General features: G+C 40.3%; 1 protein-coding gene across 1 annotated transcript in view; it reads right to left on the reverse strand.

The window, feature by feature from the left end:
- Positions 1-11,756: 11,756 nt before the first annotated feature.
- The window catches only part of LOC128666795 (leucine-rich repeat and fibronectin type III domain-containing protein 1-like protein), a 92,046-nt gene continuing 79,821 nt past the window's right edge, over positions 11,757-23,981 (reverse strand). Inside the window, exons 3-4 of the mRNA XM_053721590.1 lie at positions 13,470-13,951; positions 11,757-11,822 (exon numbers count right to left, since the gene is read on the reverse strand). Of these exons, the coding sequence (XP_053577565.1) occupies positions 11,770-11,822; positions 13,470-13,951 (535 nt within the window). The 3' untranslated portion in view covers positions 11,757-11,769. The remainder of the gene's footprint in view (positions 11,823-13,469; positions 13,952-23,981) is intronic.

Raw genomic sequence — 23,981 nt, forward strand, 5'->3', positions numbered from 1 at the left:
TCAAAGCTGTACAACATGAACGTCCTGAGGCAATATCGCCTCAAGACATCAAGCATTTCCTAGCAGCCTCAAACTTACCCCAGTTATCAGAGAAGTGTAGGGAGACTGATTGTAGTAATTACTGTCCCATATCCCTTATTAATTTAGATACTAAACTGTATTCAAAGCTTATAGCCAATAGGATTGTCCATTTGCTACCAACGATCATACACTATGATCAAGTGAGATTCAAGCTGGGAAGACAGGGTCCGGATAATACCAGAAGATTGATTTCAGTATTCACTGAGGCACAATGTCTGAGCATCCCTATGGTGGCCCTGTTGTTGGATGCTGAAAAAGCCTTCAACAGGGTCAGGTAGGAGTACATCTGTGAGGTTCTTTGATCATTTGGGTTCCCTGAACCCTTTATCCTAGCAATTCAAACCTTATATTCAGTTCCACATGTGAGAGTCAAGGGAATGGGATTTTGTTCTTCAGAATTCCCAATTCGTAACAGGACTAGACAGGGTTACACATTTTCACCGCTCATTTTCGCCCTTGCAATGGAGCCCTTAACCCAAAAGATTAGACAATCTGATCTGATTATTGGAGTCCCTCTTTTAAGTGCCTCGGAGAAAATAGTTCTTTTTGCAGATGATGTGACCTTGATCTTGACGGAACCAGTGACCTCCATTCCAGCAGCTTTTAATGTGATTCGCCAATTTGGGGCTATAAGCTACTATAAAATCAATTATAAAAAGACAGAAGGGTATCCTATCCAGATTGAACAATCCACTTTACTAAGGCGTAAGTCCGCCTTTTCGTTTCCCTGGTCAACACAACACCTTAAGCACCTAGGTATTTTCCTTAGTGCCAAACCGGATCAGTTAATTTGGGACAATTATGACTCATTAATCTCTGATCTTAAGCGACTGTTAGCAAAATGGGACTTTAAAGAACTCTCCTGGTTAGGGAGGGTTGCTTCAGTTAAAATGTCCTTAATCCCGAAGGTGTTATATCTGTTTTGCTGTATCCTGCTCAATGTTCCGCACTCTACTCTGTTTCATATACATAAATTATTTTTTGATTACATATGGCAATACAAAGCGCATAGAATAGCCTACAATACGCTGCAAAGGCCATTCCCCCGTGGAGGCATAGCGGCACCCAGCATCTTCACCTACTACGAAGCAGCGAGGTTATCACATGTCACTGCATGGGGTCTAAAAGAGGATAAACCGGGCTGATAACTCTTGGAGGTGTCCGGGAAACCAGAGGATTTAGGACTCTCAGACTTAATTTAGGTTCCCAATATAGGGAAATGTATGTCCCATCTCCATAATATTATAGTGCAACACAACCTTTCAATATGGCAATCCCTAAGAAGTAGACTATTAATTGCCCCCCATCCATCGCCAGTACACCACACTGCATGTTTGTTTTGGGATCTTCAAGATATCCACTCAGGAGAATGGAAACTGAAGGGATTTTTGGCCATTACTGAAATACATGCAGTGATTGACTACATGGCCAGCATGGAGAGATACTTTTTTTATTCGATCGATCAGATGGACACCTACTTGCTGATATGGGACTCCTGGTTACACAAACGCTAAGAAATTTTCAAGGCCACCCTAGTCCTTAAAAGGAGAAGAAGGAATTATCTTACCTCCTCCTTTTTTTTTCTCTCCCCCCTCCCTTTTTCCTCCCTCTCTCTCCCCTATTTATCTTCAAGATATCCACTTAGGAGAATGGAAACTGAAGGGATTTTTGGCCATTGAGGATTTCTTTGACCAAAATATGACACTCAATCTGTCTCTGGTACCCACTAGATTTGAGCCAGCTCCACCCTGGCTTCTGTTTGAGTCCCTCAGAGTCCTTAGCTTTCTGAAGACTTGGGGGTTTCTCGTGGATCCCCTTAGGAGGCCTACACCGTGGGAGATCAGATGGAGAAATAGGTCTAAACACCCCAAACCTCTTACTATTCATTACAACCTAATTTTATCAGACCTTACCCAGGTGGTGCCATGGCAGTATAAAGTATGGAATAGGGAAAAAGGTACAATAATATTGGGAAGGTGCTATTTCGTTAACCAAAAGAACCATACACTGCGTCACTATGCTAGAAGTATTCAAAAAAGTGCTATTGAAGTGGCATAGAACTGGCATAGACAAGCTAAAATGTATCCCACGACCTCACCTTTGTGCTGGCGTGGATGCAGAGCAGAAGGCTCAGACTTACACATCTGGTGGGAGTGCCCAAAAATGGTCCCACTATGGAGAGAAATAAGGGGACTCTGTAACTCATTGAACCTTATCTCTGAGATTCTACCCGCCAATGCTTTGCTACATATAATAGGAAACGATAAACCACAAGTGTCGAGGAGATTACTGATATACATATTTACGGCAGTTAAGTTATGCATCGCACGGGTTTGGAAGTCCCCTGAACCCCCAAGTCTTACTGAAATACATGCAGTGATTGACTACATGGCCAGCATGGAGAGATACTTTTTTTATTCGATCGATCAGATGGACACCTACTTGCTGATATGGGACTCCTGGTTACACAAACGCTAAGAATTTTCAAGGCCACCCTAGTCCTTAAAAGGAGAAGAAGGAATTATCTTACCTCCTCCTTTTTTTTTCTCTCCCCCCTCCCTTTTTCCTCCCTCTCTCTCCCCTATTTATCTTCAAGATATCCACTCAGGAGAATGGAAACTGAAGGGATTTTTGGCCATTGAGGATTTCTTTGACCAAAATATGACACTCAATCTGTCTCTGGTACCCACTAGATTTGAGCCAGCTCCACCCTGGCTTCTGTTTGAGTCCCTCAGAGTCCTTAGCTTTCTGAGGACTTGGGGGTTTCTCGTGGATCCCCTTAGGAGGCCTACACCGTGGGAGATCAGATGGAGAAATAGGTCTAAACACCCCAAACCTCTTACTATTCATTACAACCTAATTTTATCAGACCTTACCCAGGTGGTGCCATGGCAGTATAAAGTATGGAATAGGGAAAAAGGTACAATAATATTGGGAAGGTGCTATTTCGTTAACCAAAAGAACCATACACTGCGTCACTATGCTAGAAGTATTCAAAAAAGTGCTATTGAAGTGGCATAGAACTGGCATAGACAAGCTAAAATGTATCCCACGACCTCACCTTTGTGCTGGCGTGGATGCAGAGCAGAAGGCTCAGACTTACACATCTAGTGGGAGTGCCCAAAAATGGTCCCACTATGGAGAGAAATAAGGGGACTCTGTAACTCATTGAACCTTATCTCCGAGATTCTACCCGCCAATGCTTTGCTACATATAATAGGAAATGATAAACCACAAGTGTCGAGGAGATTACTGATATACATATTTACGGCAGTTAAGTTATGCATCGCACGGGTTTGGAAGTCCCCTGAACCCCCAAGTCTTACTGAAATACATGCAGTAATTGACTACATGGCCAGCATGGAGAGATACTTTTTTTATTCGATCGATCAGATGGACACCTACTTGCTGATATGGGACTCCTGGTTACACAAACGCTAAGAATTTTCAAGGCCACCCTAGTCCTTAAAAGGAGAAGAAGGAATTATCTTACCTCCTCCTTTTTTTTTCTCTCCCCCCTCCCTTTTTCCTCCCTCTCTCTCCCCTATTTATCTTTCCCTTACCTTTTCCCTTTACCCACCACTCCCACAGGAGGATCTAAGAACAGACTCACTATTAATTGGCTGTTACACGGACTAAGGCTACAAGCTATAACTATACCCATGCTACTAAGAACCAAAAATGATATACTCTTTATGGACGTTAGTGAATTATATGGATCATGTGACGTACCATAAGTGAATGGTTAATCTGTTTGATACCACCTAAAATATCTATGCAAAGATTGTACCTAAGTTTAAACTTGTATACACCTGTAACTAATAACTATTTATATAGTAGTCAACGTTGTATATGTAAAGATGTTCGCTTATTATCTGTACGTTGGTCGACATTTTGTATACAATTATATATGTTGATTCTTTGTATAATGTTGCAAAAACTTTTTAATAAAACCTTTTTGAAGAAAAAAAAAATTACAGGACAAATTGGTGACCCTTGCAACTCATTACATAAGTATTGTATTGTATACTTACACACACGCATAGCACTATAACAAACATCTTACATAATTGAAAGATCTGCGAGTTAGGCAAAAATTTATTTAAAAAAATAATAAAAGGAAGATCTTTATATTCTTTTTTCCAGTCATGCAATAGTGAAATAACACTTCATGACCAGTGTGTTCTTTCAAGAGTTAAAAGTATTTTTGACTAGACATGTGCGTTTCGTTTCAAATCGAAATTCAGACGAATTCGACAAATTCGGAGATTCAAATCGATTCGAATTTTCAAATTATTCTTGCAACGAAACTAATCTGAATGCATTTGTAACAAATAAATCCAAATTAGTTTGGATTTATTCGTTACATTCGAATGGCCATGGACTAATCACAATTCAGTATAAAAATTGAATTTAGTGAGATTTAGTGAGATAGAACAGTGAAAAAATTCCGTTTGTGTAACTTGGAACCATCTGAATCAACATAACACATACCGAACTTCCGAATTTACTAATCGAATCCGAAACAAATACATCCGAATTTATTCTTAGCGAATGAAGCTGAAACAAATACATTTCAAATGTATCTGAATTCGAATCGATCCGAAACGAAATTCTAAAAAATCCGAATCGGTCCGAAACTAACCGAAACAAATTTTTCCGCTGTGCAAATGTCTATTTTTGACACTTGCGAGGAGTAACCAGTGACAAGAATCTGTAGTAGCAACAGTACCATGTATTTTTCACTTATTTTGACAAAAGAACGCACATCTTGCTCTTTGTGTTTTATCATATAGAATATGTTCTGCATCAAGGCTATAAAATGTACACTTAAAGGGACATTAAACACTAAATACATGCTAGATAGAATGATGAATTCAAAGAAAAGATTAGTCCATGACTAACATGTAGATGTATTTTTTAAAGTGTCATTAGTTGTTTAAAAAGTGACAAAATAAGTGTAAAGTTTTAGTGTCTATAAAACACTGGGAGCTGCCATGTTGTAACTTGTGTTACCTTCTCTGCTGTGGCCAATTAGGGACAGTTATACATAGGTCATTAGAGTGTGCAGCCAATGGTTGTGCTGGATTTAACAGTGTTCTGCACTTCCATTTCTAACAGGAACTGAAAAGCTCACAATTTCAGAATGGAATTACAGGCAAAGAGGACAAAATAAATAATGAAACTATATTACAGAGTTGTTTTATATATACAATTTATCATTTTATATTACCATCTCAAAGTGTTTAATGTCCCTTTAAGCCTTATGCATAGCAAATAGTGTCACCCAGATGGCTTATATGATTTCTTTATCATGAACCAATCAATTGAAATGGGGTGAAAACCTCAGATATTAATTTGCCAGATTAGGAACTAACATTTATTTGATATAGAAAGAAATATTAATTAATTATACCTTTAAGAATGCTCGTCTTGTTGCATAAAAGTATCCTGTTGCACTATTAGTATTGATGAGAGTATCCCCACCTCCAGTTAGGAGTCTCTAGAGTGAGTATCTCTCAAGTCACAAGTGCGGGAGGGACAAAGCGCCTCTAGGGGGTGTGGTCATCTAAAGCACCTTGCTAACTGCAATTATTAATCAGCTGCCTGAGTGCTAACCCTCTCTGGACCACCTAACCGGTAGTGAAGGGGTGGAGTAAAATGAGCTGGGTTGCTGTAAAATGTGTCTAAATGCTGGGTAAACTTTGCAAAGTCAGGTGCTTAATGTAGTGCTGCAGATCTTCCCTGGCTGTAATGTCAGATCATGGATGAGAAGCAGGGACAATAAATACACGGGACACAATGCAAAATCCCAATTTGGGGCTGTTGGTAACTATATGTCTAGTGGTGTCGCCCCCCCTGAGCGTTTCACCCGGGTGACGCCACTGTGTTGGTCAGATGGTAATGTGAGGTATTAGCATTTGATGTACTGAAGTAATTTGTGTCAAGAAATACATGTAATTGCTCCACTGACGATGACGTCATACTTTAGTTTTTCTCTTTGTCTTTAGTTTTTTTGGCTTCTTTGGTAATGTATTTTTGTTTACCAGTTGCCATGGCAATAGGTCACATGTGCTTTAAATGTCCATACATTTTTTTATAACATTTTTTAAATTGTTTCTTTTTTTTTTTTACAATTAACCCTTTCGTGACCGCTTTACACTGTCTACATCAGAACAGCGTTCCAATGTAAACAAACTAAAATCTCCTGATCGTGTATGCGATCGTGAGATTTCAATGATGGGATCAGGTCAGGGGGGCAAGCCTACAATGCTAGGCACGCCCACTATGACCTGATCCCATGCAGGAAGCGCCGTTGGCATCAGGACAGCCAAACGGCTATGACGTTCCATGCAGTCCTAACGGCGCTAAAGCCAAGAACAGTTAGGACAGCATTGAACATCCTAATGTCTTTAAAAGGTTAATTTGTTTTTTATATTATAGTTAGGCATACAGGTACTGTAAGTTGACCCCTGCTTGGATAGTATATTTTGTTTTTTGTTTCTAGTATGGTACAGTATTGATGACATCACCTTCAGAAGCGAACACATGTAAATTCCAGCTTGCGCACATCATTCATGATTATGGGATTAACTCAATATGGGCTACCGCTGTTTTGCGCTTCCGCTCATGCGTTAACTTCACTAGATGGAGGCTTTTTGCATGCGGTCGGGTGCCTTTCGTATTACGGGTTAAAAGTAAAAAAGTGCAAGCACAACCCAACACACCCAAAAAGATAGACTTCACAAAGTCGTGATCGCGTTAACGTCTTCCCCCATAAACTTCAATGAAGCGTGCTAACCGAAAAAACGAACACCCATACATGCACGCTAATCCGCATTGCAATAAGCCCCCTAATCTATTAACCCCTAATCTACCACATATCCACGGCAAATCACCCCACTAAACTATTAACTTCTAAACCACCACATAGCCCACGGCAAATCACCCCGCTACACTATTAACCTCTAAACCGATACATAGCCCATCGCAAAGCACCCTGCTACACTATTAACCCCTAATCCGCCACATAGCCCACTGCAAATCACCCCACTACACTATTAACCTCTAAACCACCACATAGCCCACAGCAAATCACCCCATTACACTATTAACCTCTAAACCGCTACGTAGCACACCACAAATCCCCCCGCTACACTATTAACCTCTAAACCACCACATAGCCCACGGCAAATCACCCCACTAAACTATTAACCTCTAAACCGCTACGTAGCACATTGCAAATCATCCCGCTACACTATTAACCTCTAAACCACCACATAGCCCACGGCAAATCACCCCACTACACTATTGACCTCACCGCTACATAGAACATCGCAAATCACCCTGCTACACTATTAACCCCTAATCCGCCACATAGCCCACTGCAAATCACCCTGCTACACTATTAACCCCTAATCCGCCACATAGCCCATTGCAAATCACCCTGCTACACTATTAACCCCTAGACAGCCACAACCCCCCCGTTGCAAAATACCCCCTAACCTATTAGCCCCCTAACCACCACAACCTCTGATCACAAACTACCCCCTACCAACTAACCCCCAATACCCCTAACCTAACACCCCCTAGTTCACAAAAAAACAAAATAGCTACCATTACAAAAAATTAAAAAAAACTACCATTACAGAAAATAAAAAATAAAATAAATAAATGTTAGGTTTTCATATCCCTTTAATGACAGGAATGCTCACTAATGATACACTCAGATAGATAGATGAAGAGAGGCTCTATGAAATTTAAACGTTATATTTCCTTTACAACAAAAGTTCTTCTGCAAATTCTCGGGCATCTATGAATCTCGCCCAATGACTCCCATATATGTGCAGGGGGTTACCAGGAGGGCTTTTTATTGTTCAGATGCCCCCACCACCCATATAAATATGAGATCTAGCTGAGTCAGGCTCATTATTTAGAGAGAGGTATGATGGATGGGCAAATTAAGGGTCTACAGAATCTATAAATAACTCTTGGCTTATAATCAAAACTATAAAAGCATTTTCAGCTATTTATCATTTATTTATCACGTAGAAGAAGCATTTACAGAGATTTTCTGGGGGGAGATCACTTCAAGGAAATGGGCATTTAGTAAAACATTTTGTTTCTCGAAGCTTCTGCTTGTCATACATTAAAGAACTATAAAAGTATCTAGATTAGCAGTTAAATATTAACGATATGAGGCCAGTTTAAGCTGAAAGATCATACTTACCTTAAAGGCACAAGGTAGTCAAAATTAAACTTTCATGATTCGGATAGAGAGAATGAACAGGGGCATAATTAGACCTCGAGTCTGGGCGAAATGCTGTGGTGAGTCTTCATTTTAACAGGGTGTTTTCTGGCTGTTGGGAATCAGCAGAATCTGATCAAGCAGCTAAATAGAAGCAAGGGGAAATGCTTCTCTGTAACTGTGAAACATCTTTTCCACTTGGTTAGTATGTGCCAGGGCAGGCTCAAGATAATGTGCTGCCTGGGTCCGAGAATTAAATAACGTCCTCCCAGTAGTAACATTACTGATTAGCATTTCAGCCTACTAGCCTGGTCTCTAACCTTACTAAGCCTGCCTACCTGCATGCAACCAATGCTTATGCACAATAAGTGGAAGGAAGTTAGGGAAGAGATGCCCATTGAATGTCGCTCCTGACCAGTCCACTATCTTTGTGCATATTGGGGTTATAGGACAGGAGTGGTCTGGGTCTGATAGTGACTGACTCAGTCACTGAAGTGCTGCCCCTTGTCAAGTTCTGCCTGGGTCCATTGGACCCACTTGGTCTCATGGTTGAGCCGGCCCTTGTCTGTGCATGTACAATTACAGACCTCCCAACTGTACCTATAGAGCACAAGACATGCCCTCAAACTGCTCCAAAACACCCGTTGACCACCCAGACACACGCACTCCCTCTAACCGCCCTAGATCCCACCCCTCTAAACACAGTTCCTCCCACAAAATGGTGACGGGCCTGCATCAACCTCCTAAGTCCCTGATACCCAGCCACAAATGTTGGGAGGTATGCAATTATGGTGGCAGGACCTTCTGTACATAGGTTTGCCAGGTGTCCAATTTTTAACCGGACAGTCCATCCAGTATTTTAGCGAGCTATCCTGTAAAATCCATACAAAAATACTGAACACTTACATGTACTATAAGTGTCTACTGAATGGAAAAGGTCTCCTATGTCTCTATGCTTTACAAATATGGCCCAAAAAAATGACACTGTATATTTTCTATTACATGAGTTACAGGCAGCCATGGGGGGTGTTGTGTGTGTGCTCCTGGCAGTCAAGTGGTACAGGTGTCTTACTGGCAACCAAAAATTTAAAATTATTGTAATGTATGTTACTGCCAACCAACAGGATAAATTACTGCTCAGTTGTGAAAAATATACATGGTGGGATCAAGTGTGGAGCCTAAGATTAAGCTTTTGGGGGGACATCACCAACCAACTGTGTCTATAGGTTGCCCACTGCCCAGTATTATAATACTATGGCGGCCATCTTGGAAACCATGACACCATATTGTACAGACAAATCCATACACTTTCCTTAAATTCAGTTTTGTTTTGCAGGGGACACACTGAATGCCCAGACAGCATGCAGGAGGAGCCTGAGCGCTAGGTGGCCCCTGAAGCCACTACTGATTGCTTCTAAGCTTTACATCCCCGCTTTTCAATAAAAGATAAAAGAACAAAGAAAGATTAATAATAGAAGTACATTAGAAAGTTGCTGCTCTAGCTGAATCATGAAAGAAAACTTTTGGGTTTTATATCCCTTTAAGTGTGCAATAGCATTATGTCTAAACAAACAATGTACATATCAATTAAAAAAGGCTAATCATCAGCTGAGCCTTCAGTGAGTCGTAATCTTTTTGCTGGTGGTGTATATATAGGTGTGTACATGTGCATTTATGTGTTTATATTTATATATGTGTATTCATGTGCATTTATATGTATATATGTGTATTCATGTGTTTGTATATATGTGCATTTATATGTATATATGTGTATTCATGTGTATTTATATGTATATATGTGTATGCATGTGTTTATATGTATGTATGTGTATTCATGTGTATTTATATGTATATATGTGCATTCATGTGTTCGTATATATGTGTATTTATATGTATATATGTGTATTTATGCGTTTATATGTATATCTGTGTATTTATATGTATATATGTGTATTCATGTATATTTATATGTATATATGTGTATTCATGTGTTTATATGTATGTATGTGTATTCATGTGTTATATGTATATATGTGTATTCATGTGTATTTATATGTATATATGTATATTCATGTGTTTGTATATATGTGTGTTTATATGTATATATGTGTATGTATGTGTTTATATGTATATCTGTGTATTTATATGTATATATGTGTATTCATGTATATTTATATGTATATATGTGTATTTATGTGTTTATATGTATTCATGTGTATTTATGTGTTTATATGTATATATGTGTATTCATGTGTATTTATGTGTTTATATGTATATAAGTGTATTTATGTGTTTATATGAATATTTGTGTGTATTTGTGTGTATTTATGTATATTCGTGTGTATTTATGTGTTTATATGTTAGAAAAATGGCACTGACAGACTTGCTCTAAACAGGGTTGCCACAAACCTTTCTTCTGTAAAAGGAGCAATATCTGTGAAGCGCAATAAAATGAGCTATGCCTGTATATATATATTTATATATATATAGGTATAACTATATATTTGTACAAATATCCATTATATATATATATATATATATATATATATATATATATATATATCTCTTTAAGAATAAAGATATAACTTTTTTCAACTTATTCTGCTCCTTTGAAGTCTATGAGATTTTGCGCTCACTACTTCTCAAAGTCTATTTGTTACCGCGACTTTGGAAACCAGAGTACAAACTTTTTACTTTAAACTCGTAATACGAGCGCAAATCTCCAAGCGGAAAATTACTTCTAGTGGTATTAACGCTCAAACGTGAGTGCAAACTACTGCTCCATTAGTAACCTAGCCCTAAGACAAATGGACTAAGGAAAAGGAGGAAAAATCACAGCATCTTGCTACTTTCCTTTCACGCCACATATTGCTTAGTCACACTCCCAAGCCACCCCGATTCTCCCACAGAACACCGGCATCTGCACCCACAGACTTCCCTGACTCAGTCTCCAACTTCATGGCCCCTATTCAAATCCATGCAAGGTAAGTGTTGCCCCCACAACCCCCACTGGTCTCTGTATTTATCTCTAAAGGGACATGAAACCTAATTTTGTTTTATTTCATGATTTAGGTAGAACACACAATTTTAAACAACTTTCCAGTTCACGTCTATTATCAAATTTGCTTCATTCTCCTGGAATCATTTGTTGAAGGAGCAGCAATGCACTACAGGTTTCTAACTGAACACATGGGTGAGCCAATGACAATCGGTCTATATATGCAGCCACCAATCAGCAGCTAGAACCTAGGTTCTTTGCTGCTCCTGAGCTTTTTCTAGATAAACCTTTCAGCAAAGAATAACAAGAGAAGGAAGCAAATTAAATAATAGAAGTAAATTGGAAAGTTGTTTAACATTGTATTCTCTATCTGAATTATGAATGTCTAATTATGACTTTACTGTCTCTTTAAGCCGCACTTTATTCATACCTTGATAAAGAGTCAGTTGCCATCTGTCCATTCGCAAGATGTCTTTTCTTTCAAATCTTTGCAACCTGTTGGTGAGCAAAACAGATGGATATGAAGGGTTAAGGTGATTATAAGCATCTTCATAAAACCCTAAGAGACAGATTTAATCTAAATTACATTTTCATGTTTCACACTGAGTACACCATTTTAAGAGTTTTCCACTTACTGCTATTAGAAAATCTTCATTCTATTGGTATCCCTTGTTGATAAAGAATACGCACATATCCTACACTAGTGGGAGCTAGCTGCTGATTGGTGCCGTCACACATTTGTCTCTTGTGATTGGCTAACTAGATGTGTTCAACTAGCTGCCAATGTTCTTTTCAGCAAAGGATAACAAGAGATTGAAGCAAATGTAATAATATAAGTAAATGAAAAAGTTGATTAAAATGGCATGTTTTATCCAAATCACAAAAGAAAATTTTTGAGTTTCCTGTCCCATTAAGTAATTTTCAGGGGTCTAACAGTTATAGGGATTCAATAGTGCAATAATAAAATGCTTTAACACATTGAAGCATTTTCTTTTTGCACGTATATGCCCCTTTAAAGGGATATGCATTTATATTGTTATGAGATAGAGGTATGGTTTCTCTCACATTAATTAGTCTCACCCCTTACCACAATGGCAACAAGGTCAACTGAGCACTCATGTAAATCCGGAGATTGTCCTCTTTCAAATAAGGGGTCCCATACCATTCAAAGTTATATGGAGGCTAAGCTAAGTGGTCTTTCCCAGAATACTATTCTCAGACCCAGTATCGGACCATAGGAGGCATGTGCCCTTCCCTGGATATCCTTTTTAATACCATGCTTTAGACAAACCTTGTAAGCTCATCTCCCAATGTCAATGCAGACCCCATAGATGAACCCGTCATATAAATGTATGATACATTTAAATCTGTAACCATGTGCACATACCTTGGTTGAGTTTAATACCTATGTGCAAGTCCTTTAACCAGAACTGGGGTGGGATCATTAATACCTCACCCAATGAACTCTTTAAGGGGCTCACAAGTATGTGGTTGTCAAAGGCACAGTCTAGTCAAAATTAAACTTTCAGGATTCAGATAGGGCATGTAATTTTAAACAACTTTCCAATTTACTTTTATCATCAAATTTGCTTTGTTCTCTTGGTATTCTTAGTTGAAAGCTAAAGCTAGGTAGGCTCATATGCCAATTTCTCTTATCTGAATGCATTTGACAGTTTTTCACAGCTAGAGGGTGTTAGTTTACGTGTGCCATATAGATAACATTGTGCTCACTCCCATGGAGTCAGCACTGATTGGCTAAAATGCAAGTCTGTCAAAAGAACTGAGATAGGAAGCAGTATGCAGAGGCTTAGATACAAGGTAATCACAGAGGTAAAAGTGTATTACTATAACTGTGTTGATTACACAAAACTGGGGAACGGGTAATAAGGGGATTATCTATCTTTATTCTGGAGTAGACTGTCCCTTTAACTAATTCTGGTTAGATACAGCAAAGCAAAAGAAATAGCACCTGCTCAATCCCAATCTTAACCCACGGCAAGCGCAGAATTTAGAAACATTTGACAAACAACAGAATGTTGGGGATATAGTATATTATTGCAGCTGAGTACTAAATTATACACAAGCATTCTGTGCCTATGGGTGCCAAGGTGAATGCCTTGCCTTCTAACTATCCATAATTACCTTGATCAGGTGACTTGATGCTACATGTGTCTTTGGTGGATTTGCCTCCTTCATCCTCACTGGTGAAGTATGTGGTGAGTGCCATCTCTTCTAGAGGTCCAGACAGCTTGGCACAAGAGCTGCCACCTGACATGAATTGCTGTCCATTGGTCTGGGAGTAAACATTGCTGACCCTAGCTTTTTCCTCTTCCTCTTGACCACCATAAACCTTATATCGGATCATCAGGATGATGATAAACACAAGCACCGAAGCTACAATGATTCCACCTATGATGATGATCATGGTGCCACCTAGAAATTGTGTGTGAGGTGGCTGGCATTGACTAATCTCCTCCTTTGTGTGGAACTGGACACAACCGATCACACGTGTGGCCGTTAGAGAGGTCATTCCATCATCATACACAGCCAGGACACAGAGGTCGTACTCACGACCAGGCGCCAAGTCATTCACCAAGAAACTCCGATTACTAGGGGGGATCATCCTGTGTAAGAAAAAACAAGGTTAACAATAAATAACGTAGAGTATTGTGGAAAAAGAGGGTAGCTTCAACTCAAGGTCTTATATTTTCTAAGATTCATATAACATACACTGACTTCCCTGTCAAAGATTAAAGGGACATTCAACTCTAAAATTTGTATTGTTTAAAAATATAGATAATCCCTTTATTACCCATTCCCCAGTTTTGCATAACACTGTTATATTAATATCCTTTTTCCCTCTGTGATTACCTTGCATCTACGCCTCTACTGACAGCCCCCTGATCACATGACTTTTTATTTATTATCTATTGACTTGCATTTTAGCCAATTAGTGCTGTTGTGCACAACCCATGGACTTGAGCACAACGTTAACTATATGGCTCACATGAACTAGCACTCCCATGTTGTGAAAAGCAAATAAAAAAAGCATGTGATAAGAGGCTGCCTGTAGTGGCTTAGAAACAGGCAGAAATGTAGAGGTTTAAATGTTATAAAGTATATTAATATAGCAATGTTGGTTGTTGGGACAGGGGTCGGCCATACAGGGGGGCAGGGTATACAGGGGGGAGAAAAATAAGGGGGCTGGACTGAGGCGCTCTACAAATGTGTCTTGCCCATGTCCCCACAATTGCTAAGGTTGGTCCTGGATTAACCTATCATGCTCTGTTTTTCGCTCTATGAGTCTCTCAGTGACTTTCTCATCATCTAAAACTCATCTCTCCTTTTTTATTTCATCCATGAAACTCCATTCACTTTCATTGCCTGTCGTTTTCTCTTTCTCATTACCGTAGCGCACTGGTTTTCAAACCTGTCCCCATACCTCCCTAACAGGCCAGGTTTTCAGGATTTCCTTGGATGAGAGCAGGTAAAATAACCATGTTTGTACTCCAGTTCAGATGTCCCCAAAATCTGGCCTGTTAGGAAGTCCTGAGGGCAGGTTTGAAAACCAGTGGCCTAGAGTAAACAATAATGGTTGGGAAAATAATATGTTAAAATAAAATGCTTGCTTCAAAAATCGCAAAAGAATTAAAAAAAGATTTGTAACCTCGCCTTGTCACAACCGCTAGTTGTGAGATCAGTTTAACTATAATCAATGGAGTTATCTCAACTATGGCCTCTCAGAACCAGTTCCCCTGTCAAGGATTTACCATCCTCATAAAACCACCATTAGTACCTTACAAAACAGTTCAAATAAAATTGAAAAAATACACGCTCTGTTCAGTGGCAGTTCTATTGGGGTGCTATGCACCTCCAAATATACGTGTAGCACCCTGTTGTGCTGTGAAGGGATCCATATATTATATGTCCTGTGTCTTTCAACTTTCTCACCACCTTCCTTAGCTCCCCAAATATTACGTTCTAGAACCGCCAATTAAAAATTCTACTCTAACGTGCACAAACAAAACTTCGAATAAAATAAAGAGACACGATCGCGAGCCAAGGTATAGAAAACCCCTCTTTCGCGTCTACGAGGTTTATGAAAAGGTTTATGAGAGAGTTGGAATAGTAATAACTCCAAAATGGCAGAATGCTTAGAAAAGGTTTGGAACCGATCCTTGTCACAGCCGCTAGTTCTGAAATCAGCTTCATTATTGGAGTAAATTTAGCCACCAATCAGCAAGCGCTACCCAGGTGCTGAACCAAAAATAGGCCGGCTCCTAAGGTTACATTACTGCATATTTTAAATAAAGATACCAAGAGAATGAAGAAAAATTGATAATAGGAGTAAATTAGAAAATTGCTGCTCTGTCTGAATCATGAAAGAAAAAAAATATAGTTTCATATCCCTTTTAACTTCTGGCCTCTAAGAATCAGTTTTACTGTCAAGGATACCATCCTCACAAAACCACCCTTAGCACCTTACAAAACAATAAAAACAAAAATGATACCACTCTTACGTGTACAAACAAAGACAATTTATTCCGCTTATAAATAGCAAGACACGACCGCGAGCCAAGGTACTTAACGAGAGAGAGTCTTTATAAATTCCCCATTCTTGAACGAGGTTTAGACACAAAAAATTGACCCCGCCTCTAGAATGCGCGGGAACTCACACAGCCCACCCTCATTCGCATCTACGAGGTTTATGAGAGGGTTTTCATTCTATACAGTGAGACTTCTTTACCCAAATAAAACAGACATGTAAATATTATACAACTACAGACATTTATATAACCTGTGTAGTTGTAACTATTGCTTTTCCTCTGCTACCGGTTCTTGTTTGATGTGCGAGATCAGACACACTTAACACCACTTTATCTGTTAATATGCCACTGCGAAAAGTAAGAACCTCTTATTAGATACCAAACTCTGTTTTAGCACCGGTGCCGATTACTCTCTCAATGTAATTAGACAAGTGGAGATACAATCAGAAGGAAAACAAATAGGACTAGCTTACGAGTGGAGCAGTAGTTTGCACTCCTGCTCATGCGTTAACTCCGCTAGACTTTGGCTTTTTGCGTGCGTCAGGTAGCGTGCGGATTACAAGTTGAAAGTAAACTTTTTCGTGCAAGCGCTAACCCGATGCGTGGAAAAAAAGTCAGAATATCACAACAGCGTTAACGTATTCCCCCATAGACTTTAATGGAGTGTGAAAAGTGAAAGAAAAAAAACAAACTAACACCCTTTCTTAGGCGCAAAATCGATCACATTTTCTAAAGTGCGCTAATCCGACATCAAATATGAATATTTCACATATCAATGTTCTTCGCATAGCAGGATATGTTCTATTCATTCAAAAATACATATTTCTGCATATATATGATAATTGTTTGGTATTATATATAGATGATTGTATATAGGTATAGATATCTACAGATATATATATAGGAATATCTATTTAGAAATAAATAGAACATATTCTGCTATGTGCAGAACATTGGAATGTGAAATATTTACATGAAATACATAGTTAAACCCTTTAATAAAATGTTTAAATATAAACATTGCATAAATATGTTTTTTCATGTTTTCGGCTACTTCACTGCCAAGGGCTCCAATGAACTAAAGGTTTCAGTGATGTAAAAGAATAAGACAAAGAAAAATCTTTTCAGAACTTTTTCCACCTTTAATGTGACCTATAAACTGTACTACTCAATTGAAAAACAAACTGAAATCTTTTAGGTGGAGGGAAGAAAACAAACTAAAAGAATGTGGTTGCATAAGTGTGCACACCCTTAAACTAATACTTTGTTGAAGCAACTTTTGATTTTATTACAGCACTCAGTCTTTTTGGGTATGAGTCTATGAGCATGGCACATCTTGACTTGGCAAGATTTCCCCACACTCCAAATCTGTCAGATTGCGAGGCCATCTCCTGTGCACAGCCCTCTTCAGATCACCCCACAGATTTTCCATCGGATTCAGCTCTGGGCTCTGGCTGGGCCATTCCAAAACTTTAATCTTCTTCTGGTGAAGCCATTCTTTTGTTGATTTGGATGTAATGCTTTGGGTCATTGTCATGCTGAAAGATGAAGTTCTTCTTCATGTTTGGCTTTCTAGCAGAAGCCTGAAGGTTTTGTGCCAATATTGACTGGTATTTTGAACTGTTCATAATTCCCTCTACCTTGACTAAGGCCCCAGTTCCAGCTGAAGAAAAAACAGAATTTATGCTTACCTGATAAATTACTTTCTCCAACGGTGTGTCCGGTCCACGACGTCATCCTTACTTGTGGGATATTCTCCTCCCCAACAGGAAATGGCAAAGAGCCCAGCAAAGCTGGTCACATGATCCCTCCTAGGCTCCGCCTTCCCCAGTCATTCGACCGACGTAAAGGAGGAATATGCATAGGAGAAATCATATGATACCGTGGTGACTGTAGTTAGAGAAAATAATTCATCAGACCTGATTAAAAAACCAGGGCGGGCCGTGGACCGGACACACCGTTGGAGAAAGTAATTTATCAGGTAAGCATAAATTCTGTTTTCTCCAACATAGGTGTGTCCGGTCCACGGCGTCATCCTTACTTGTGGGAACCAATACCAAAGCTTTAGGACACGGATGATGGGAGGGAGCAAATCAGGTCACCTAGATGGAAGGCACCACGGCTTGCAAAACCTTTCTCCCAAAAATAGCCTCAGAAGAAGCAAAAGTATCAAATTTGTAAAATTTGGTAAAAGTGTGCAGTGAAGACCAAGTCGCTGCCTTACATATCTGCTCAACAGAAGCCTCGTTCTTGAAGGCCCATGTGGAAGCCACGGCCCTAGTGGAGTGAGCTGTGATTCTTTCAGGAGGCTGCCGTCCGGCAGTCTCATAAGCCAATCGGATGATGCTTTTAAGCCAAAAAGAGAGAGAGGTAGAAGTTGCTTTTTGACCTCTCCTTTTACCAGAATAAACAACAAACAAGGAAGAAGTTTGTCTGAAATCCTTTGTAGCCTCTAAATAGAATTTTAGAGCACGAACTACATCCAAATTGTGTAACAAACGTTCCTTCTTTGAAACTGGATTCGGACACAAAGAAGGCACGACTATCTCCTGGTTAATATTTTTGTTAGAAACAACTTTCGGAAGAAAACCAGGTTTAGTATGCAAAACCACCTTATCTGCATGGAACACCAGATAAGGAGGAGAACACTGCAGAGCAGATAACTCTGAAACTCTTCTAGCAGAAGAAATTGCAACCAAAAACAAAACTTTCCAAGATAATAACTTGATATCAACGGAATGTAGGGGTTCAAACGGAACCCCCTGAAGAACTGAAAGAACTAAATTGAGACTCCAAGGAGGAGTCAAAGGTTTGTAAACAGGCTCGATTCTAACCAGAGCCTGAACAAAAGCTTGAACATCTGGCACAGCCGCCAGCTTTTTGTGAAGTAAAACAGATAAAGCAGAAATCTGTCCCTTCAAAGAACTTGCAGATAATCCTTTCTCCAAACCTTCTTGAAGAAAGGATAGAATCTTAGGAATTTTTATCTTGTTCCATGGGAATCCTTTAGATTCACACCAACAGATATATTTTTTCCATATTTTATGGTAGATTTTTCTAGTTACAGGCTTTCTAGCCTGAACAAGAGTATCAATGACAGAATCTGAGAAACCTCGCTTTGATAAAATCAAGCGTTCAATCTCCAAGCAGTCAGTTGGAGTGAGGCCAGATTCGGATGTTCGAACGGACCTTGAACAAGAAGGTCCTGTCTCAAAGGTAGCTTCCATGGTGGAGCCGATGACATATTCACCAGATCTGCATACCAAGTCCTGCGTGGCCACGCAGGAGCTATCAAGATCACCGATACCCTCTCCTGTTTGATCCTGGCTACCAGCCTGGGAATGAGAGGAAACGGTGGGAACACATAAGCTAGGTTGAAGGTCCAAGGTGCTACTAGTGCATCCACTAGAGTCGCCTTGGGATCCCTGGATCTGGACCCGTAGCAAGGAACCTTGAAGTTCTGACGAGACGCCATCAGATCCATGTCTGGAATGCCCCACAATTGAATTATTTGGGCAAAGATTTCCGGATGGAGTTCCCACTCCCCCGGATGAAATGTCTGACGACTCAGAAAATCCGCTTCCCAATTTTCCACTCCTGGGATGTGGATTGCAGACAAGTGGCAGGAGTGAGTCTCCGCCCATTGAATTATTTTGGTCACTTCTTCCATCGCCAGGGAACTCCTTGTTCCCCCCTGATGGTTGATATACGCAACAGTCGTCATGTTGTCTGATTGAAACCTTATGAATTTGGCCTTTGCTAGCTGAGGCCAAGCCTTGAGAGCATTGAATATCGCTCTCAGTTCCAGAATTTTTATCGGGAGAAGAGATTCTTCCTGAGACCAAAGACCCTGAGCTTTCAGGGGTTCCCAGACCGCGCCCCAGCCCACCAGACTGGCGTCGGTCGTGACAATGACCCACTCTGGTCTGCGGAAGCTCATCCCTTGTGACAGGTTGTCCAGGGTCAGCCACCAACGGAGTGAATCTCTGGTCCTCTGATCTACTTGTATCGTCGGAGACAAGTCTGTATAATCCCCATTCCACTGACTGAGCATGCACAGTTGTAATGGTCTTAGATGAATTCGCGCAAAAGGAACTATGTCCATTGCCGCGACCATCAAACCTATTACTTCCATGCACTGCGCTATGGAAGGAAGAAGAACAGAATGAAGTACTTGACAAGAGCTTAGAAGTTTTGATTTTCTGGCCTCTGTCAGAAAAATCCTCATTTCTAAGGAGTCTATTATTGTTCCCAAGAAGGGAACTCTTGTTGACGGGGATAGAGAACTTTTTTCTACGTTCACTTTCCACCCGTGAGATCTGAGAAAGGCCAGGACAATGTCCGTATGAGCCTTTGCTTGTGGCAGAGACGACGCTTGAATCAGTATGTCGTCCAAGTAAGGTACTACTGCAATGCCCCTTGGTCTTAGCACCGCTAGAAGGGACCCTAGTACCTTTGTGAAAATTCTTGGAGCAGTGGCTAATCCGAATGGAAGTGCCACAAACTGGTAATGCTTGTCCAGAAAGGCGAACCTTAGGAACCGATGATGTTCCTTGTGGATAGGAATATGTAGATACGCATCCTTTAAATCCACCGTGGTCATGAATTGACCTTCCTGGATGGTAGGAAGAATTGTCCGAATGGTTTCCATTTTGAACGATGGAACCCTGAGAAATTTGTTTAGGATCTTGAGATCTAAGATTGGTCTGAATGTTCCCTCTTTTTTGGGAACTATGAACAGATTGGAGTAGAATCCCATCCCTTGTTCTCCTAATGGAACAGGGTGAATCACTCCCATTTTTAACAGGTCTTCTACACAATGTAAGAATGCCTGTCTTTTTATGTGGTCTGAAGACAATTGAGACCTGTGGAACCTTCCCCTTGGGGGTAGCTCCTTGAATTCCAGAAGATAACCTTGGGAGACTATTTCTAGCGCCCAAGGATCCAGAACATCTCTTGCCCAAGCCTGAGCGAAGAGAGAAAGTCTGCCCCCCACCAGATCTGGTCCCGGATCGGGGGCCAACATCTCATGCTGTCTTGGTAGCAGTGGCAGGTTTCTTGGCCTGCTTACCTTTGTTCCAGCCTTGCATTGGCCTCCAGGCTGGCTTGGTTTGAGAAGTATTACCCTCTTGCTTAGAGGATGTAGAACTTGAGGCTGGTCCGTTTCTGCGAAAGGGACGAAAATTTGGTTTATTTTTAGCCTTAAAAGACCTATCCTGAGGAAGGGCGTGGCCCTTTCCCCCAGTGATATCTGAAATAATCTCTTTCAAGTCAGGGCCAAACAGCGTTTTCCCCTTGAAAGGTATGTTAAGCAATTTGTTCTTGGAGGACGCATCCGCTGACCAAGACTTTAGCCAAAGCGCTCTGCGCGCCACAATAGCAAACCCTGAATATTTCGCCGCTAATCTAGCTAATTGCAAAGTGGCGTCTAAAGTAAAAGAGTTAGCCAATTTAAGAGCGTGAACTCTGTCCATAATCTCCTCATAAGAAGATTCCTTATCGAGCGACTTTTCTAGTTCATCGAACCAGAAACACGCTGCTGTAGTGACAGGAACAATGCATGAAATTGGTTGTAGAAGGTAACCTTGCTGAACAAACATCTTTTTAAGCAAACCCTCTAATTTTTTATCCATAGGATCTTTGAAAGCACAACTATCTTCTATAGGGATAGTAGTGCGTTTGTTTAGAGTAGAAACCGCCCCCTCGACCTTGGGGACTGTCTGCCATAAGTCCTTTCTGGGGTCGACCATAGGAAACAATTTCTTAAATATAGGGGGAGGGACAAAAGGTATGCCGGGCCTTTCCCATTCTTTGTTTACAATGTCCGCCACCCGCTTGGGTATAGGAAAAGCTTCGGGGGGCACCGGGACCTCTAGGAACTTGTCCATCTTACATAATTTCTCTGGAATGACCAAATTGTCACAATCATCCAGAGTAGACAACACCTCCTTAAGCAGAGCGCGGAGATGTTCCAATTTAAATTTGAATGTAATAACATCAGGTTCAGCTTGTTGAGAAATTTTCCCTGAATCTGAAATTTCTCCCTCAGACAAAACCTCCCTGGCCCCTTCAGACTGGTGTAGGGGCATGTCAGAACCATTATCATCAGCGTCCTCATGCTCTTCAGTATTTTCTAAAACAGAGCAGTCGCGCTTTCGCTGATAAGTGGGCATTTTGGCTAAAATGTTTTTGATAGAATTATCCATTACAGCCGTTAATTGTTGCATAGTAAGGAGTATTGGCGCACTAGATGTACTAGGGGCCTCCTGTGTGGGCAAGACTGGCGTAGACGAAGGAGGGGATGATGCAGTACCATGCTTACTCCCCTCACTTGAGGAATCATCTTGGGCATCATTTTCTCTAAATTGTTTGTCACATACATCACATCTATTTAAATGAGAAGGAACCTTGGCTTCCTCACATACAGAACATAGTCTATCTGATAGTTCAGACATGTTAAACAGGCATAAACTTGATAACAAAGTACAAAAAACGTTTTAAAATAAAACCGTTACTGTCACTTTAAATTTTAAACTGAACACACTTTATTACTGAATATGTGAAAAAGTATTAAGGAATTGTTCAAAATTCACCAAAATTTCACCACAGTGTCTTAAAGCCTTAAAAGTATTGCACACCAAATTTGAAAGCTTTAACTCTTAAAATAACGGAACCGGAGCCGTTTTTATATTTAACCCCTATACAGTCCCTGGTATCTGCTTTGCTGAGACCCAACCAAGCCCAGAGGGGAATACGATACCAAATGACGCCTTCAGTAAGCTTTTTCTGTGTATCTGAGCTCCTCACACATGCATCTGCATGCCTTGCTTCCCAAAAACAACTGCGCATTAGTGGCGCGAAAATGAGGCTCTGCCTATGATTAGAGAAGGCCCCCAGTGAAAAAGGTGTCCAATACAGTGCCTGCCGTTTTTTTAACATAATTCCCAAGAATAAAATAACTCCTCAAAGCTATAAACTATTAAAAATGCTTATAAATTAATCGTTTTAGCCCAGAAAAATGTCTACCAGTCTTTAAAGCCCTTGTGAAGCCCTTTATTCTTATTAATAAAAATGGCTTACCGGATCCCATAGGGAAAATGACAGCTTCCAGCATTACCAAGTCTTGTTAGAAATGTGTCATACTTCAAGCAGCAAAGTCTGCACACTGTTTCCCCCAACTGAAGTTACTTCATCTCAACAGTCCTGTGTGGAAACAGCCATCGATTTTAGTAACGGTTGCTAAAATCATCTTCCTCTTACAAACAGAAATCTTCATCCTTTTTTCTGTTTCAGAGTAAATAGTACATACCAGCACTATTTTAAAATAACAAACTCTTGATTGAAGAATAAAAACTACATTTAACACCAAAAAACTCTTAACCATCTCCGTGGAGATGTTGCCTGTGCAACGGCAAAGAGAATGACTGGGGAAGGCGGAGCCTAGGAGGGATCATGTGACCAGCTTTGCTGGGCTCTTTGCCATTTCCTGTTGGGGAGGAGAATATCCCACAAGTAAGGATGACGCCGTGGACCGGACACACCTATGTTGGAGAAACAGCCCCAAAGCATGATGCTGCGACCACCATGTTTCACTGTGGGTATGGTGTTCTTTGGGTGATGTGCAGTGTTGTTTTAGCGCCAAACATACCTTTTGGATTTATGGCCAAAAAGTTCAACCTTGGTTTCATCAGACCATGACGCCTTTTCCCACATGCTTTTGGGAGACTTCAGATGTGTTTTTGCAAATTTAGCCGGGCTTGAATGTTTTTCTTCATAAGAAAAGGCTTCCGTCTTGCCACTCTACCCCATAGCCCAGACATATGAAGAATATGGGAGATTGTTGTCACATGTACAACACAGCCAGTACTTGCCAGATTTTCCTACAGCTCCTTAAATGTTGCTGTAGGCCTCTTGGCAACCTCCCAGATGAGTTTTCTTCTCGTCTTTTCATCAATTTTGAAGAGACGTCCAGTTCTTGGTAATGTCACTGTTGCGCCATATTTTCTCCATTTGATGATGACTGTCTTCACTGTGTTCCATGGTATATCTAATGCCTTGGAAATTCTTTTGTACCCTTATCCTGACTGATACCTTTTAACAATGAGAT

The sequence above is a fragment of the Bombina bombina genome, chromosome 7, assembly GCF_027579735.1.
Source record: "Bombina bombina isolate aBomBom1 chromosome 7, aBomBom1.pri, whole genome shotgun sequence".
Classification (NCBI taxonomy): domain Eukaryota; kingdom Metazoa; phylum Chordata; class Amphibia; order Anura; family Bombinatoridae; genus Bombina; species Bombina bombina.